Below are 19977 nucleotides of genomic sequence, written 5' to 3'. Positions count from 1 at the left end.
GAAGGAAGGACCAGCATTTCAGGCGACACAATGCCGACCAAAGACGCACCACAAAACGACTGCCTCTGACGACCGGAAGGCCTTGGAAACAACAGCAGTGAGCGGGCAGTAGAGCGGGCAGTAGAGCGGGCAGTAGAGCGGGCCGTAAGCGGGCAGTAAGGCAGTAAAGCACTAAAACGAACGGACAAGGCGAAACGGCTGAACTACTGAACTGCTGCAAAAAACTGCACCGAAACCAAAACAGAAATTAAATTGTGGCTCGCCAAAGTGGTCCAGGCCGGGGGTCCTGGGTCCTGAGTCTTGGTTCCTGGGTCCTGGGTCAAGGGAATGCCAGTAAAAATGGAAATGGAAGTGGAAATGGAAATGGAAATGGGAACGGGAGAAAGTTCTGAGCAAGTGCAGTTTAGCTTAGGGGTATACTGGTCGTATGGGCTAACGTGTTAGGGGTTACTGTTTCCCAAGACTTAGTGACTTAAAATTGAAATAAACAAAAAAGTTGTCATAAAAATGAGTCTGTGGCTTTTTAAGTTAAAAATACGTTTAAAATACTGACAGCCATAGACAATTGTTTAGCTCTGTTAAAAAAAAGGAATATTATTGTATTGAAGTCATCATATTTTATTTCATATTAAAATAAAATGTAAAACCATCATATTAAACACAATGCATATAAAATTATAAATTATAATTATAAAGTATATATATTCTTGATCAGCATCACTAGGAGAGTCGATCTAGCCATGTCCGTCTGTCCGTCCGTTCCTACGCAAACTAGTCTCTCAGTTTTAAAGCTATCTGCATGAAACATTCCCAAAAGTTGTCTTTCTATTGCAGGTAGTATATAATTCGGATCGAGCCAAATCGGACGACTATAGCATATAGCTCCTATAGGAACAATCGGAAAAATAAATAAAAAAAAATTATAACTTTGCTGTTTTTTAAATTTTTTTTAGTTGTTCCACAAATAGTATTGGTTAAATATTTCAGAATTACAGTTTAAATTTCATCAAAATCGGACGACTATATCATATTGCTCTCATAGAAATATTAAAAATATATAAAGTAACTATCTAATAATTGAGCTGCAAATCATAGCTTCAATGTTTTTAAACATATACGCAAGTAAATCATAATTTTAATGTTTTTAAAACTGTTTAATTCTTGCAATAGCTGCAAGGGTATATGAACTTCGGCTTCCCGAAGTTTGCTTTCTTTCTCGTTTATACATAGGGCCAAGAAAGGACATCACACCATCAAAACTATCTTACTTCTAATTTGAGCTCAAATTAATTAATTTTTATTTTTTTGAATTCAATAAATGCTTTAAAGACATAAATAATTGTAATAGATGAGCAAAATTATTTAGCCCACAAGCGTCCAGGCTGCACCCCAGAAACATGTTTTGAACTGAAAAACAAGTAATTAAATGAAATGTGTTCTCGCCACCGTCGATATGATAATTACACGTATAATAATTTCTATAAATTTATAAATTGCATTACGGCAAGTCTGTTGTCTGCTAATTTGTGCCTGCCCTATTAAGTTTCTCGCTTGGTTTGCCGTTGGCCAACCGGATGTAGCGGCATTTAAGGTGTGTCGCCTCTGTCCAGATGAGAGTGATACAATGACAAGGACTCCGGATCAGGGCTCGTTTTTTTATTTGTTGCATTTCTGGCCCGACCATGGAAATAAAATTTCAAACGTAACTTTGCTGCGGTAGCCAGTTGCTGAGAGTCCTGTGTGTCCTTTCTGCAGTTGATGTGCATGATGTGCATATGTGTGTGGGGCACAGAGTGCGGCCTGCGACGATTCCGCAGTTGGCCGACTCTGGCTCCATCTTGGCCCCCTACGTTTCGAAGAAAGACCTTCGCCTCGCCCTTAAGGGCAATGCAGTTGGCATAAAATTTAATTCTCCGTCCAAGGAGGAAGCGCCCAGGACATTACGTGCTGGCTGGCAGTGTCGTTTCCCGCTTCCATCTCAAGCAATCGCCATCGCAATCGCAATCGGAATCGCAGTTGCCTGGCAAAGCACTTCGGCACGCAAAGAAAAAAGTTCGGAATCGGAGTAGGAGTAGGAGTAGGAATCTCAACGGGTGGCGTCCAGGCATATAGCATATAGACATAGGAGCATATCGACGGGATCAGGCACAATCAAAGTCGAGGCAATGGAAGTGGGAGTGGAAGTAGAAGTGGAAGTGGAAGTGGGAATGAAGGATGAGTTGGAGTTCACAAGTAGCAGCAGTGAGGCAAGCAGCTCCGGCGAAACGGATAGCGAAGGTAAAGAAGTCGATGCCTCTTCTCAGTCCCAAGCCAAACCATTTCATACTCCAGATAGCAGCACATCCGATCCAGATGTCAATGCCAAAGTGGCAACTGCTACATGTCCATCCGATCAAACCGATCTGCAGACAAGAACCTACAGTCTGCTGGCTGGAGACTCGGACAACGACATGGATGAGGTGGATATCTTCTGCGAGGAGGCCATATCCCTGCTGGCCCACGAGATCCTTTGCTGCGAGTGCGATAGTGAGTCTGATTCGGAGTCGGAGTCGGAGGAGACGGGGACAGAAGGCGAGGAGGAGAAGGATGACACCAAGGACAACAAGGGCAAGCTGATGCCAAGCGGCATCCTTGAGTGCGGGTTGCACAATCCCTACCAGCTCATGTTCAGCGAGGAGGACTACGACCATCCCAATGAGATTAAGGAGGAAAAGGGGGAGGAGAGCTGGCCGATCCTGCTGGACGGGGATGAACAGAGCGAGGAGAAGCCCGAATCAAAGGGGGCACTCTGAAAACTAACTCCACTTTAGCATCTGCAGAAGATTTTTACATTTTTACTAAAAACGAGCTTCAAATAAAATTTGCTGGCATAGCAATCTTATTCGTGAAGACCCTTTCAAATGGCCAAAATTGATCGACACTCAGCATTTAAGCAATTCCTTAACAACTAAGTTATTGATCAAACCGATCATAGACCATTAACATTTATGCATTAAGCAAATTAGCAAAAATTGTTTTATGTACAAACTATACTAAACTAAATTAAATCAGTCAAGTCTGTACGTAAAAATAAATATAAAGTGTATCTCTATCAACGTATTCTCCTTTTTATACCCTTGCAGAGGGTATTATAATTTCAGTCAGAAGTTTGCAACGCAGTGAAGGAGACATCTCCGACCCTATAAAGTATATATATTCTTGATCAGCATCACTAGGCGAGTCGATCTAGCCATGTCCGTCTGTCCGTCCGTCTGTCCGTCCGTCTGTCCGTCCGTTTCTACGCAAACTAGTCTCTCAGTTTTAAAGCTATCTGCATGAAACTTTTCCAAAAGTTGTCTTTCTATTGCAGGTAGTATATAAGTCGGAACGAGCCGGATCGGACGACTATAGCATATAGCTCCCATAGAAACAATCGGAAAATAAATGAAAAAAAATTATAACTTTTCTGTTTTTTAATTTTTTTTTAGTTCTTCGAGATATTTCAGAATTACGGTTTAAATTTCATTAAAATCGGACGACTATAGCGTATAGCTCCCATAAGAACAATCATAAAATAAATGAAAAAAAATTATAACTTTTCTTTTTTTTAATTTTTTGTTTAGTTCTTCAAGATATAGTAATGGTTAAATATTTCAGAATTACGGTTTAAATTTCATTAAAGTCGGACGACTATAGCATATAGCTCCCATAGGAACAATCATAAATATAAATAAAAAAAAATTATAACTTTGGTGTTTTTAAATTTTTCTATAAGTTCTTCGACATATAGTAATGGTTAAATATTTTAGAACTACGGTTTAAATTTCATCAAAATCAGACGACTATATCATATTGCTCCCATAGAAATAATAAAATTATATAAAATAACTATCTAATAATTGAGCTGCAAATCATCATTGCTTCAATGTTTTTAGACATATACGCAAGTAAATCATAATTTTAATGTTTTCAAAAATATTTAATTCTTGCAATAGCTGCAAGGGTATATAAACTTCGGCTTGCCGAAGTTTGCTTCCTTTCTTGATTTTGACTGAATTAGCGGAATTCCATGCCCAGTAGATTTGGGTTCAAACCAAAGTGTATAAAAAGAAAAATGTTGGGAACATCCAAGTCTATCAAATTTAAGATTTTTATAAAGAGTAAAGTGCTTAAAAACATAGATTTAGGTAGTTAATGTTTTAGTTTTTCGATAATTCTATTCAAAATACTGTAGTAAATCAAAATTAAGAAAAAACCCATAACAAATCGGTACTTTGTATTTAAATCTAAAACTTAAAAAAAAATGTATCAACGATTTTTTTGTAATATTTTAATATTAAAATCCACATGGATAAATATGGGTTTTCATACATATGCGCCCCATTTAATTTACAGTATTCGCTTCATGAATATAAAAAAAAATGTAATAGTTGCTTTAAAGCTAGTTTTGAGTGTTATTATTTAAAAACTACTATTTTCATGAACGCAGCTGTATGTACTCAGTCGCTTTTAATCTTCCTGTTTCACACTTTTAAACAAATACTCTGAGCTGCCTTTTAATGGAGATACCCTACTATACTCAGAACCCTGTTTGCTATTATGTGATGAACGTCTCTAGACAAATAGCTACTAAAAGGAATAAGCGATCGATTGAGTCTGTCTTAAAACTACCAATTGTTTGGCAAAAGCACTTTGATTTATTTGTATCCATAACTTCAGAGCTTGTGCTCTTACCGTTGCGATCACGCCAACTTCCTGTTTCGGATATCTTTTCCCCTGTGTCACTCACCTGTTCACACTCAAAGTGGCTGGATGGTGGCTCCGGACATCAGGACACCTGAGGGAGATTGGTGACTGCGATGCTGACGACGATGGTAATGGTGCTGGTGATGACGACTGTGACTTCAACGAAATGCTGACGGACGAAGGCAACAGGCCACCTTGGCAGGTGGCATTTAGTATTTAATATTTCGCCATTCGGTTGTGCCGCCCGTCGGTAGCCTCACTGTTTGCCATTTACCATTGGGCATTTAGCATTTAGCATTTGCATGGGACTGGTCTTTAGTCTTTAATTGCAAACTGGCAGCTGCAACTGCTGGCAACTAAAACATAAAACGACGACAAAGGATGAGAAAGAGCGATGCGAAAATAAAATACAACATCGGGCGGAAAGCGAAATGTTTTCGTTATGCGAGCAATGCAATGCAGTCTGCTACTGCCGATGATGATGATGGTGATGATGATGATTCTGATTCCCACTTTGCCTCCTTTTTGACTGCACTTATCGTAATCGGCGTTTTGGTGTTGGCTTTCAAATTGCCCGCGACCGCGTCAAAGCGACCACAAAACTAGCTGAACGAACGGACAACCGGCGACCACCTACCATCTATGTACATACATATGTATGTACCATCGACCATCGAGGACCGCAGGCCAGGTTTTAGCCAGCTATCAGCCGGGCTTAGTTTGGTTTTGGGTTCGGTTTGGTTGGCTTTAGTTTGGTTTGCTTTCGCTAGTTGGTCTCTGTTTCGGGTACAGTTTAAGGCGACTGCAACTGTTGCGGGGGCAGACAAAAAACAGCGCATCAAAATCACTCACCTCGCACTCAAAACAACACACACGTGGGACCGAAGTATGGAGTGCAACAAAAAAAAAAGGAAGGATGGATCCTTCCCGCCCAGAGAGTGAGACAAAAATGCCAGATGGGGGAACACCAAGCGGCAAACTATGAACAGTGTTTTGGGGGTCGCGTCAAGTCAGGACTTGTCGAGATTTGCGAGAGATTTGCGGGCCACGCACGTGTCCGCATCCGCATCCGGTACCCGGTACTGATGTCAACAAGCTACCACACGCAACTAATTCAAAAATCCAGCGAACGGATTACGGCCGCGGTCCGCATTGCCAGCCGAAGCCGAAGGCGTCGCCAATCGTGGGTCTCGGCGCGGCCCGATGACGAACCCGAAGCCTCCAACGAGTGCTTCGGGCGGCGCTCGGCGGCGCTCGACGGCGTTCGTTAGACTTCGGCCGGCGTGTCGTGTCGTGTCATCGCTCGTCATCGGTGTCGGTCGGAGGTCCCGTTAGTCCTCAGTCGATGGTCGCCCGTGGTGTGGTTCGCACGTGGCACGGCCGAAAAGCAGCTCTCTTTCTTTCGTCCACTTTTTACTTGCCACCAGCGGGTATTAACGTGATGTGCGCTTTATTTAAAAAAAATAAATAAAAAACAGCTTAACCTGCTTTTGTGACCTTTTCCCTTTTGGCCAACACGTGGCCAACAGCATCAGCAGCCTCACATTTGTCCACCTTTATCGATGGGGATGGAGATGGATAGTGTGTGTGCCATGCGTGTTGATAAATGAGTTTTATTTTGATTTTATTCACTGGTTTGCCTTGTTTTTGCATATTCATTGAAGGGGCTTCGTCTCTGATTCTGTGATTCTGATTCTGATTCTGATTCTCAGTGTGATTCCGATTCCCCGATTGCAACACCCTTCCACCGCCTGATCCCCATGTGCGATGCGAATGTGTCCGGCATCGACTGCAAATCCTCTGCCACCTATTGCCTTCGGCAGGGGCCGTGCTGAAATGGTTTTCAATTTATTAGCAATCAGTGGCATTAACAGCTGAATGCGATGCTGTTGCTCCCCAGCGGATACGGCCACTCGGATTATGGCCGGGCCAGTCAGATAGGAAGCCAGTTGTCACTGATCATTGGCCGGGCCGATAAAGCGGCCCGAAGTGGGGCAGAAGGTATGGGACATGAGTGTGCGAGAATATAGCATGTGGTCTGCTGCTGCACAAATGCCAAGATAATTCAACCAATGGGATGGGGTTCACTCAAGGAATTATGGGCTAAACCGTTGCTCTTAATTAATGAGGACCCATTAAATAGTTTATATTTTACAAGCACTTGCGGTATGAGTGTGCAACTAACAATACTTTTCGGTAATATAATCTACATAATATAATAAATATTATGGGCTAATGCACCTGAGAACCGGGCAAGGACAAAGTTGAGATAAAGCAGCTAATTAAAAAAAAAAAAGAAATGGAAAAATAGTGTCTTTAGAAAAGGTGCTTCTTCGGCCATAACTTTCGCATAAACAAAATTTGTTGTCGACTGCAACACTTTCGAGAAATTTTCTTCTTTTTTCTGCGTCTATGATTTCTTTTACAACATTCTGGCCCCTAGATTAAATTGTTCAAAATGTCACAAATGACAAGCAAGCGAACTCATTAAGGAGATAATTAAATACTTCAAGAAAAATATATGAACTTAAAACGCAAAAAAATGTACGTAAAATAATGTAATGGGCAAGTATTTGACTTAAGGAATAGGAAGACTTAATTAAGTCGATAATAGTTAAAGGCTAAAAAATATACAAAAACAATACTTAAATTATAGATAATATTGACTTACAAGGAATGGATTTCAAATAATGCCACCATAGTTTCAATTTAAAGTCACCCCACTAATATTCAAATTTTAGTCACAATTGCCTTGCATCAAATCAATCAATCCAACCGTGTTTGGACATGCTCCCCCTGATTTTGATCTAATTAGAACAATAGAAAGCTGAAAATGATAATTAAACTAGATTAGGGAATGAAACACAAGAATCACACAACGTACGTTATTGAAAAACAAAAACGGAGACTTACTTAGGCAAGCCAGTTTTAATATCTTTGCAGTCAAGGGATGGATACGAATCGACACAAATCCATTATGTAAGGTACACAAACCTTATCAATTTATCCGTGCACAAATCAAAAATACGATTTGGAAAGTTCCAAGATTCTGTATCTTACACTGTAATTTGTATGTAATTGGAATATATTTCAGAAAGTCCCCTTAATTTTGTTGCCTTGAGTGCCACGTAATTAATTTTTAAGTCCACGATGGTCTTAAAACTGCATTTCCATAATTCCTTAGATCCAGGATTTTAGTTTTGTGTTTATTTTTATCGTTAATGTGCCATATACAATTAAATCATAACACTGGCTTACGAATTTAAATTGACAAAATACTCTAGAGCTTATACCTTGATTTTCCGGTACAGTTTTTCAAAGATGATCCAACAAAATACAATTTTAAAACAATAATAACTATTTTTTGAGCGTTTAAATAAGACTCAAAGAATAATCATTAAACTATTATTTTGTTTTGTTTCAACCAAATAAATAATTATTAATTACTGTTCCTTCTTTAACATCAATTAAATAATACTTTTTATCTTTTCTAAACCGCACGTTTGCTGAAAATATATTTTTTTTCTTTCTGCACAGAGCCACACTTTGCAAGGCCATTTTACTAAGTTTTTACTATTTTAAGCGACATTATTTATTATGTTATTTATTCATTTAACATCTAGGACTACAAGATAAAACTTATTATTTATTGTGATAGTCACAAATAATCTAGCAAAAAGAAAACTAAATTTTAGGGCATGTTACAAATATTTTTTGGGGGATTACATTTTCAGAATAAATTTTTAACATTTATTATGGTTCTAGCAGCGATGATTCTGAGGTGAATTCATATATATCATGTCTCCCCCAAATGTCCCATGTCCCATATCTCGCCAAATTGTTTGTCCTTAGGGAATTAATATAGTATTTATGCTGAAATGCAGTTAAGGTATCTTTAAAGTAACACCGCCAGTTTTGAAATGGTTTGCGATGTGTGCAAAGTGTACCGATTGTACCCACTGAACTGGTGACCCCCTAGCCCTTAACCCTTGCCATTGAGGAGTCCACGATCGGTTTTGCATTTATGCTGGCCCAATGTGCGGCCTAATGCGCTCAGCCCGGAACCGCAGGGGCGGCAAATTGGTCAAGTCGGTTGCTGGCCACGTAGCCAGCGTCTTGTGGCTGCAGCTCCCATTCCCATTCCCACTCCCTTTCCCAGTCCCATTCCCGCTACCAATCCAATGCCAATGGCAATGGAGATGTAGATGTAGATGGAAATGGCGATGCAAATGGCAGGAAATGCGTGATAACGACCGGCAGCACACATAGAAGATATTGAAAATTTGAATGAGCCACATGGACACGGAAACGAGGAGTGAGTCGATTCTCGAGATGGAAATGAATGCGGGACGAGGGGCAAAGCCATATCCTGGCCCTGACTGTGATGTCTTTGTCACTGTAGTTGTAGTTGTAGTTGTGGATGTGGATGTGGATGTGGATGTGGATGTTGTGAAAGTGTCGACAACAGTCCCGGCCAGGCCAAACACATGGCAAATGGCACATGGCACATGGCACATGGCACATGGCAGACGGTGCTCGTCCAGTGTCCTGTCCCGGACCCTGCCACGCCCACCTGCTCAGCCGCCCCACAGCCACACATCCTTCCCCTGTTTGTGTTCCCGCCTAGTGTGAAGGAACGAGCATAAAGAACCGCAAAATCATGAAATGCAATAATGAAGGCCTCATGGTCGATCGCTCAAACACTCGCTAACACACACACTCACACCCGTTGCGATATAGTCACACACAAGGGGAGCTCAGGACGATGGATAAAGGACGAAGGACGAAGGATGAAGGATGAAGGATGAAGGGGATGCGGCCGATGCATAGGCAGCGAACCCAGCCAGCCTCTGGATGAGGACCAGGCAAGACGTGCAATCGACACGACTGTCAATGCACCGAAGAAAAAAACGGAAATAAGAGGTATAACAGGAATAAGCCTTGTTAACCAGCTACATCCGTTGGATCCCTCCAATTTCAAATGTATAAAAACATGTTTTTAAGATCAACTCTCTTTTTGAACCGTACCCCATTTGAGTTTAACAAGGAATAGTAATAGTATTCTGATAAATTTATAAGCTACGAAGTTATAATTATGTAATTTTTTTACAATTGTTCCTATGGGAGCTGTATGATATAGCCATCCGATTTTAGGAATATTTAAACCGGTTTTCGAAAATTGTAACCATTACTTAATTTTGAAGTATGGTCAAATAAATGATAAAATAGAAAACTGAAAATGTTTTTCATTTTTCTTTTATTGTGCCTGTGAAAGCAAGTATGATATAGTAGTAAGTTATAATAGTCCAATCCGAATTGTATACTACTTGCAAAAGAAATAAGCCCTTTTGGAAAGTTTCATTCAAAAAACTTTAAAACAGAGCGAATATTTTGCGTTGAAACATACAGACGAACAGAGGAGTGATCAAGATCAAGTATATTTATACTTTATAAAACCAAGAATACGCACTTAAGAATTTTTAGTTGCATGTGTATTAACAAATATAAATAATTGTATTGCAAATAATGAAGAAAACAGATAGGTATTTTTTTTTGAACAGCTCTCAAACTTTTCTTACCAAATCAGATGCAGATGCAGATGCAGATTTTTCAATAATATTGAGTATTGGTTTTTTCTGAGTGCTGGATGTGGCCATGTGCGCTTGAGAGTATCTATGAGTCACCGTGTGTGTGTGTGTGTGTGTGTGTGAGAGTGTGTCTGTCGACACCACAAAGTTGCCATATTTAAAGCATAAAAGCAACATTTCCGTTTGTCGCATGCCGATGAAGCGACAGGAAAACAGAGCAGCAGCGGGCTGAAGCTGCGGGCAGGGGTGCCTGGGAGTCCTTTCGTCCTGGAGTCCTTTCGTCCTTTCGTCCTGGCGTCCTCTCGTCCTGCCATCGAGAATGGAATATAGAGGACGAAGAAGGCAGAGGGGGGGAGATCGAAACTAAGCAGAGGTCGAGGCCTACCTCCTTTTGGGGCATGTATGTATTTGTGTGTGGCACGTGTGTGTGTGTGTCAATTTGTGTGCGTACGCGTTGCAGTCATGTACAACATGCAACAAACGTGAGAAACTAAAATGAGTGCAATTTGTATTCCACGTTTACGTAGAAACGGAGTCGAAAGCGGGCGGAAAGGTGGGGGGGGGGGGGGGGGGGGGGGGGGGGGCAGGATTGGTTATAGGATATCTGGGATATGTGAAAAGCAGCCTCATCAAATCATCGAGCCCGAGTCCCGAGTCCCAAATCCCGACCACAAAGCGCATCCCATTCCCCATTTTCGGATGGTACAAATTTCATTTTGGCTCCAATTGTCGCATAAAATTTACAGATTTACACCCAAAAAGGGGGTGCAGCTCTTGTCCTTGTTCATCATTAAATTATTTTGGGGCATTTTCAAAAGAACAGAGCTCGACCTGTTTGGGTCACCAAGAGCAGCAACACCAACAGCAGCAGCACTTGGGTAACCCATTCTCTTGCTATATTTTTGTTTTCCAGCTCCGTTGCAGCTGTTCGTGTGCCTTGGTAATTGTTTAAAGTAACTGCAACAAATTGAAATGGAATGCCAGCCAGTCATCCAGCCAGCCAGCAGAGGAGACAAGCAAGCGGCCAAAAAGAAAGAAGGCCAGCACCGAAACTCCACGACCAAGTCAAAGACTGCATACCCTCACCGAGTTGCGGTGACTCAGTGGCTTCAATTAGCCCAGGGAACTTGGTCTTGGTCTTGGACTCGGTGTTCGTCTTGATCTTTCGGCGAAACGAGACAACAAACCACTTCCATCGCCCGTGACCATCATTTGGAATTAGGAATCATTGTCTGACTGGGGGCAAAAGTTCGAGGACTCGCCTCTATGGCAGTTAAAGGGGTGTCGCGCTGGGGCATAATAATTTCGAGCATTGTTTCCATGCCGTTCGTGGGGTGGCCTTTCATGTTATTTCGCTGTTTCGCTCTTAAAATTAAAGGCCGACCCAGAGGCCACACAAGAGCCGAAAGGAGCAGCCTTAAACCACTTTGGCTGGCTGGGCCACCGGAGACCCAGGCTACAAGTCTACAATGCACTCCGGTTTTCCATCTCCAGTCTCAGCAGCGCATTCACGTGGGTATGGGTATGGGTATGGGGATGGCGATGAGGATGGGGATGAGGATGGGATGGGATGGGATGGGATGGCTCCAAAGACGAAGCTCTGTGCGTGCGACGAACATGTGCGGATCGTGCTCCGAGTTGAGGGAGCTGGCGACATTAATGGCAGCGCCAGAGCAACCCTCTACACTCAAAACCATCCAACTGGCTTTTCCTCAAAAGTTACAGCAAATACTTGTCAATAAGAAGTAGCTCCGTTTGATCTGCGACCGAAGGACCCAGTTCCTAGAGTTACTAACTTTGGATCAAACAGTTAAGGCTGCCAACCGTCAAAAAAGACTGCAGACGATCAGCAAATCTATATTAAAATTTTTCTCATAAATGCCAGGTGAAGCTTTTTGCAAAAGACATTTTTCATTTTGTTACCTTTTTTAAGGCGCCTTACCAATTTAGCCTTCAAAATAATAGATAATCTTTAGAACTTTTTCCGGAAGAAAGAACTAGATAGAATGTTTTTAAAACTTTAGGCACATAATAATGTAACTTTTTATTTTATTTTAAGATTTCTTTGTTTGCAAAAATATTGAGAAATTACGGGATAATGGGCTACCTGCCGAGACTCCAAGAAAAAAAAACTTACACTGCTGACATGATTCCGAGCGAATGAGTGGAGAAATCGAAAAATTCAAAAAGATTTTGAAAGCTAAATATATTTTCTCCACATTGACCTACGATTTTTAAAACTATCAAGTATCAACAAAATGGCAAAGGTTTGAAAAAACGTTGTTTCATAGAATATTTTTGAAACTGTAAACTATAGATTAGGCAAAGAAAAATTGATTTTTAAAAAAAGTTTACCCTTTAGTTTATCGAACCTGAAAACATTATACAATTTTCTCCGACTGTGCATCAAAGTTCTCAACAATTATATATCTAGACCTATAAAACCACCCTTTGATATTTAGATAGAAAGGAAGGTAAATCAAGCAAGACGAACAATTTTCATGAATCGAAATTAATTCTCAGTTTTAATGGTTAAATTAATGGCGATTCCTACATAGATTACAATGTAGTTAAGCTTTTTTGTTTTGTGTGTAACTGTGCTGCGTGGTTTTGTGCTGGTCCAAGTCTTGGCCCTGGCATTCGCCAAACCGAAATCAAATTTAGTTCGTCAGGAGACAATGCCTTTTTCTCTTGTCTGTCACGCATCCTTTCTGCATCTCCTTACCGGATGGCTGGATGGCTGAATGACTGGATGGCTGGATGGCTGCCAGGATGCAAGGATTCAAGGATGCAAGGATGCTGTTTAGCCGAAGACAAAATGCAATCGCGTCTCTCTTTGTGTTCGTGGTGTCTGGCGAATGCCATAATTAAGGTGTCGCCTCAGTTAAACAAGCCGAAGCGATCTATTTCCCAATCGTCTCAATGGCTCAAGCTTCAGTGAGGGGCTTTGGGTGGCCACATGGCCATAGGGCCAGTTTCGATTCCACTTATGCACAGGGCGGCGATTAAGATGTCGACTCGATGCGACTATGAAAACGGCTGATGGAATCCCTTAGCAAACCGCAGAGCCTTCAGTTCCCGCTGCTGCCACTGCTGCTTCTACTTTTGCTGCTACTATTCCTGCTCCAGCTCCAGTACTCCACCTGGTTCATGGGATGGGCGATGTAAAAATATACTAAATATAAATGCACATAAAAATTCAATTTCTCTAAAGTGTAGCTAAGCATGTAATTGAATTTGTAATGGGGAACATCGTTGAGAATATCGCTCCCACCCGTTCCCAATTCGTTTACGAATTCACGTTAGCTAAATGTCTGTCCCATTGATAGACGGACTAACTCACCAACTCACTAACTTACTGACTGACTGACTGACTGGCTGACTGGCAGACTGGTTGACGCCCCGACCAACCGACTGAGTACCTATCGTATGCATGGGAGATCCCTGTGCCATTGAGTGTGTGTGTGTGTGAGTGTGAGTGTGAGTGTGTGAATGAGTCATACAATCGAGTAGGTCTGTGTGACATTTGACATAGGATTCCATTCAAATTCTCTACTTTGCCCCTCGAACGTTGCCATTATGTCTGCGTGGCAATTTTTCGCTCCTCTTTCGATTACCGCCGGCTCTTCTTGCTGTGAGCGCCGGCACACAAAGAGGCCAAACGAAACGTTAACCAAACACCAGCTCACTGAGATCTACATAGATGTGTCTGCGGATGACAAAATTAATTTGTATTTTGTATGCACATCAATTGCTAATAAGAAAAGGAAAGCGGAGCTGTTTGTTTAGTAGGGAAAGGGTCTCCCCTGGGGTAAAATGCTTAAGCCCATTCTTCCAGCCCTTTACTTGGCGGGCCCCACGTTGGGCGCCATTTTTTTCATTTTTCGCCTGAAAAATAAGCACCGAAACGTACTCATTAAAAGGCTTTGCGCTTGTTGCTGTTGCTGCTGCTGCTGCTGCTGTTGTTGGGCATTCAATTTGGTCATCCGCTCCGTTTTATTGGTCAATTAAATGCGACTTCTGTGGCTGCTGCGAGCGAGTCCGTTTAAGAGCTGCACAACCAATCTCGAGGTCATCGCCGTCGCCAACGAGTCGCACTAAAAGTAACAGCGCACAAAATGCCGGGTGGCAGACGTGCTGTGGGTGGATATGGCTGTGGATGTGAGGCAATCACGCCTTGTGCATCTGTCAATCAGGCAGTCGGTCGGTCGGTCGGTCGGTCAATCAGCGACATTGACAGGCCATAAAATTGGGCAGGTCAATCAATTAGTGACCCCGACTCAATGCAGAACCAGTCGAGGACTCGACGATCATCGGCTGGCATCATTATCGCCTGTCGACGCCAGTCAGGACATGTCACGCAGCATAACGAATCAGGTGCAGGTCCATGTCCAGCTCCTGATATCAGCTCACTCACAGTCACCAGACCAGGCCTCACTTCGCCATTGTCCAATGTCCAGTGTATATTGTCCACTCACTTCCACTCGTCTTCCCCCGAGTCGGCATGTAAATTTCAGAGGGTGTATGGCTCGAAAGGAAACAATTATGCTGAGCCAATGAAGCAAACTTCATCCGCCCTGTTGCCGTGACACGACGCCTGTCGGGTTCGTGACACGTCGGTACCGCTTCCTGCTGCTTCCTGTCGCTTCATGCCGCTTCATGCCGCTTCCTGCTGCTTCCTGCCGCCTTCCCGCCGTCAACCCTTAGCAGCCGTTTGTCAAGGCACTTTGCAAAATACACAAAAACAAAAGCTGTAGTCGATTTGACTGACTATTGGATACCCTCTACGCATTCTTTTTGTTATATTTTGTAACCGGATAGTAGTGGTCAGTCAACTTAACTAGTAGTAGCAGTAACCTTATCTTAAATACCATTGCTGGACAGATCGACGACACCGTTATTATCGCACCCAGGATCCAGCTTTGGCAACGGCCAGACGAATCGGTAGCCTATACCGTATATAATCGGAAACCCCCTTTTCTCGGCTCGTAGCGGGTATAATAAAATGAAAATTTGCTGCTTCAGGCCGAGGACGGGGACCCATCTCCCTCGCAATGTATCCGAATCAGCCACATCCGTGACCATGTCCGTGTGTTACTTCTGCTGCTCAACCCTTCGCCTCCGCCTCCGATTCCGTCTGCTTTTCTTTTCAACATAATTTTTAATGGGACGCAACGAAACGAAAAGTGAGAAAGCTGCAATGCACAGTGGTCGCTGACATATTCACAAATGGTGGGGAGATTATTCAATACAAATTTTATTTTTATTACACATCAGGATCCGTGGGTTTAAGCTTATGTTTATGTTTATTTTTTTTTTAAAAAGGCTTTCCGTCATTTATAAAAACCAGCGGTTCTTTTTCTTTAACAATGAACTGGTTTGATTGCAAAACGCAATAAAAACTCTGCCAGACTGGTACTAGTTTTTTTTTCAAAACCGATATCCTTTACAATCTTAAAATTGAAATTAAGAAATTTAACAGTTACTCCTTTTATTTTATTATTTTTTTTGTTTTCCTTCGCTTAATTGAAAATTATTTTTATTGGTAAAATTTAACCCAGATTAGGAGTTTTTAAATTTTGTAACGAGAACTTTTTGAATAAACTATGCAAAATAATTTATTGTAAAAGGGACGATTGTATTCATTAGACAAAAAATCAAAAATACAGATGTCTCGATTAGTAGCTATGTTCGATGTCCACCTAATGAGCGTCTTGGCATTATGAGACCACTTGAACCGTTTTCAAATATTTCCAATGCGTATTCGTTTAAAATACTCAATAAAAGTGCATCTAAACTATTATCGTTAAACCAAACAATATTATTTGATGTAATTAGAAAAAGTTATGGATGTAAGAAATGTAAGGAATGTAAGGAATTATCGTTTGGTAACTCAAGAAAATATATTTCAGTCTCCGATTTCTGCCAAATTCCGCCCACTGTGCTTGGGCATACCCATACCCACGGCCACACTTCCGCAGCCTAACTAACTGTTAACGTGCGTGTGGATGGGTGGGTGTGTGGGTGGGTGGGTGTGCGTGGAAATGCAAATGATGCTATCTGTGCCTGCCTGGCTCCCCACCTCCAGTTCGGCTCACACTTACCCTGCCGTAGTTGTGTGGTCCTCAAGCCCTGAAGTCCTGGCATCCTGGCATCCTGGCATCCTGGCATGCCTGGCCTGCTTGACATTCCGCAGCCGTGCGCTCAGCTTACTTCGCAGAAAAGTTTTCATTGCCGTTAAGAAATTGATCAAGTGAAAAGGTGAAAATTGATTTTGCTACATGTGTTGTGTGCGCCCCCAGATCCGCCCTGCCGTATAAGTGTCAATTGTTTATCAAACAGAGACATGCGAGTGCCCAGCCCAAGTGACTTTCACATGTACGCCTTGGTGACTTTTTACCGACTTACTTCGTTTAACTCGCCGCCGGCAGGCTGCTCCCGCTGAATGGCACAAGGACGTGGATGAGTCGACTGTCTCTGGGTGACTGCCTCTCTGGATGACTGACATATGGCGTGTCATTCGATTACGTTAATCAAATGATGCACAAACACAAGGCCACTCCCCAGCACTTTCGCCATACCCTCATACCCTCATACCCTCTTACCCTTGCGCATCCACACCCACACCCACACCATTCATTTGCGTTTGTACAATCGCAGCCGGATAACATGCGGCAGGCTCGCACTTGACTTTATAATACTGATTGGGGCGCAAAATTTAGAAGGCGGAAATTAAGCCTGGATCAGATCCATAATTTAGTAGCAATCCAAGCTGACTGCTGGGGCAAACCATTTGCCAAATTAACTCAATGCCTCTACACCTCTGAGCTTATCAACTGCTGCAAATAAGTCAAGCCTTTTATATTAAAAGATATCCAACTTTGGTTTTGTCAAACAATAGCTTTTAATGTCATAGCTAGCAAATGCTAGGCTCATCAAAATAGGCTACTTTTCGATGGAGTCTTGTTGAAGTTTAGGTTTCGTCACTTAATGTGTACATTAATCAGTAGTAGTTATAAAACAATCGTTAGATAATGCAATTACAATAATCTTTTGTAAGCAGCATTTTTTCCAAAATGGTTCTCAAGTAAGAGACGAAAAATTGTTGGTTTATAGCAAATTGTGCCCAGCACGCTTACTCAATGTGCCGGCCTTCACAACTTTCCTTACTATGTGCAATTACAAAAAGAAATTTGCCCATTGCGCATTGGCGTAACCCTTGCAGAGGGTATTATAATTTCAGTCAGCAATTTGCAACGCAGTGAAGGAGACATCTTTGACCCTATAAAGTATATATATATTCTTGATCAGCTTCACTAGGAGAGTCGATCTAGCCTTGTCCGTCCGTCTGTCCGTCCGTTTCTACGCAAACTAGTCTCTCAGTTTTAAGGCTATCTGCATGAAACTTTCCCAAAAGTTGTCTTTCCCGGATCGGATGACTATAGCATATAGCTCCCATAGGAACAATCGGAAAAATAAATTAGTTTAGTTCTTCAACATATAGTAATGGTTAATTATTTCAGAATTACGCTTTAAATTTCATCAAAATCGGACGACTATAGCATATAGCTCCCATAGGAATAATCGTATAGCTGCCATAGGAACTTTCAAATAATTAAGCTGCAAATCATTATAGCGTCAATGTTTTTAATCATACACGCAAGTAATCATAATTTTAACGTTTTCAAGAGTATTAAGTTTTTGAAATAGCTGCAAGGGTATATGAACTTCGGCTTACCGAAGTTTGCTTCCTTTCTTGTTTTTTAAATATTTTAAGCAATAAAAATATTTTTTCCTTCCCATTTAATTTAAGTTTGGTTGACACTCTCACGAAAACGTCCATTTGAATTTAACAGGTTTTCATATGACTGTGAATATCTGCACCAATTGTATTGAGGCGTAATCCGTATAAATATTCAGCACTCACTGAAGGGCATAGATCACCCAAAGCGAGGCAGAAGTTAGCCGAAATAAGCGTTAAAGGGTTGGCATTTACCATAAACTTTGACCATGCTAGATGGCCCCACCAGATGGACGGCCATATTCGTGAGGGCTGGGCTGGGAAACTGAAACACCCAGGGCCCTCGGTCGTATACGTTATGGTGATGATTATGGCCCAGCAGCTGCTGTGGGCAATATATGAAATGAAAATCTCGGCACCAGCACTTGACTCACTTTGGCCGCACAATTCATTGCTCCGTGAACAGCAACCTAGTCCCATCCCCATCCCCATCCCCATCCCCATCCCCATCCCCATCCCCATCCCCATCCCCATCCCCATCCCCATTCCCATCCAATTCCATACCAACCTCCGCCTCCGATGTTAAACGTTTTTTTATGGCCTGCCAAAATCATATTGAATACAAATGAAAGCGTGTCGGCTGTCCCTAGTCGAAATTGATGGTGAATGAGGATGTAGGGGGTAGTCGGGGGTATGGCGGAGGATGGTGGTGCCGTCCATGTGCAAAGTTCAACAACTGCAGATTGAGGATGTAAATCTTTGTGCCTTCTTGCCGCTGCCTTTGTTCCGCCTCGATGGCAAATTGCAGGGTAAAACTTTATCGTGTAATCATTTTAAGTTCACTTCCTTATTATTTTTGCACAACAAGTTGCAACAATTGCAGTTGCCTATGTCATTTTCTAAGTGCTTAGTGGCCCCCAGTCCACCAGTACCCCCCTTATCCCCGCATCTCTACTTGATTCGCATTCTGTTCTGTTTGGCCCCCTCACAGTGGGGTAATTGTTGCTGCTGCCGTTGCGGCTACTTCTCAAGTTTTGTATACAACTTTTATGACACTTTGTCGTATTGTTTTTTGTTTGGCTTCTGCCGTACTTTGCGCCGAACGTGTCACATTCAGTTATGTATTTATTCCTTGCCCAGTTTCTTTCCTCCTTTGGCTGCGGCTTCTTTTCGAGCATCAGCTTCAGCATCAGCATCAGCATCAGCATCAGCTTCAGTTCCAGCTCCGGCTTTGAGTTTCCACTTTCAGATTTGCCAGACTCGAAAACTATTCCCAACAGATCGCCCACGAAGCCGCACTGAAGCCTGAAGGCTGAAGGCTGAGGACTGGGGACTGAGGCACAGGCACAGGCAAAGGCAAAAGCAGAGGCAGCTGTCAGAAAAACGCTTTGAGCACGAATCAAATGTTTTTTTTCTGATTTTTCAGTTGCCAGCATTTATTTGTTGGCCAGAAGCGGGTTGAGGCTGAGCAATTTGGATCACAGCAACGCAGTGACTGGGGCTGCTCCTCCGAAAAGAATGGATATTGATGACCTACCATCGTAGGTACTCCGGTAAACCGTTTGCAGGGTAGAATGTTTTTGATATTACCACTGTAAGTGTTGAAACTAGCAAGCCAAGCCTATAAAATTGATTACTAAATTCATACCGATTTATTGATATCAGTTATTTTTGAATTTCTGAGCTGGCTTATTTGCGCAGAATAAAAGGCTTCAATTTTAATATGCAGTACAAAACATTTCTGAACTTACAGGAAATAAAAGTTTCGCTATACTTAAGCTCTTCCTAAATCTTCCCAAATCAACCAAATTGTGTATTTAATTTGTATACGAAAGCAACACAAATGATCCAAAAAGGGAATCTTATTTTTTTAAGTATTTTTTATACCGATTGCTCTTTAAATATAAATTTTTATACCCTTGT

The 19977-nt window shown here is 41.9% G+C and overlaps 2 protein-coding genes across 3 annotated transcripts in view; one reads left to right on the top strand and one right to left on the bottom strand.

Annotated features, from left to right (window-relative positions):
• Positions 1-5813, bottom strand: part of LOC128264512 (chondroadherin) — a 36365-nt gene extending 30552 nt beyond the window's left edge. The window contains 1 exon segment of the mRNA XM_053000026.1: positions 4769-5813. The gene's annotated coding sequence lies outside the window, so the exon portion shown is untranslated.
• LOC128264526 (uncharacterized) lies at positions 2059-3024 on the top strand. Of its 2 annotated transcripts, none has more exons than XM_053000046.1 (2): positions 2059-2277; positions 2332-3024. In XM_053000046.1, the coding sequence occupies exons 1-2, from the start codon at positions 2166-2168 to the stop codon at positions 2790-2792; spliced, it is 573 nt and encodes a 190-aa protein (XP_052856006.1). In that variant the 5' UTR covers positions 2059-2165; the 3' UTR covers positions 2793-3024. The 2 variants fall into 2 exon arrangements, with proteins under 2 accessions (XP_052856006.1, XP_052856007.1); XM_053000047.1 differs by having other exon boundaries at positions 2209-2277; positions 2339-3024.
• Positions 5814-19977: the final 14164 nt, after the last annotated feature.

This window comes from Drosophila gunungcola, unplaced genomic scaffold (genome assembly GCF_025200985.1).
Source record: "Drosophila gunungcola strain Sukarami unplaced genomic scaffold, Dgunungcola_SK_2 000072F, whole genome shotgun sequence".
Taxonomy (NCBI): domain Eukaryota; kingdom Metazoa; phylum Arthropoda; class Insecta; order Diptera; family Drosophilidae; genus Drosophila; species Drosophila gunungcola.
This window is presented reverse-complemented; position numbering and strand designations above follow the sequence as displayed.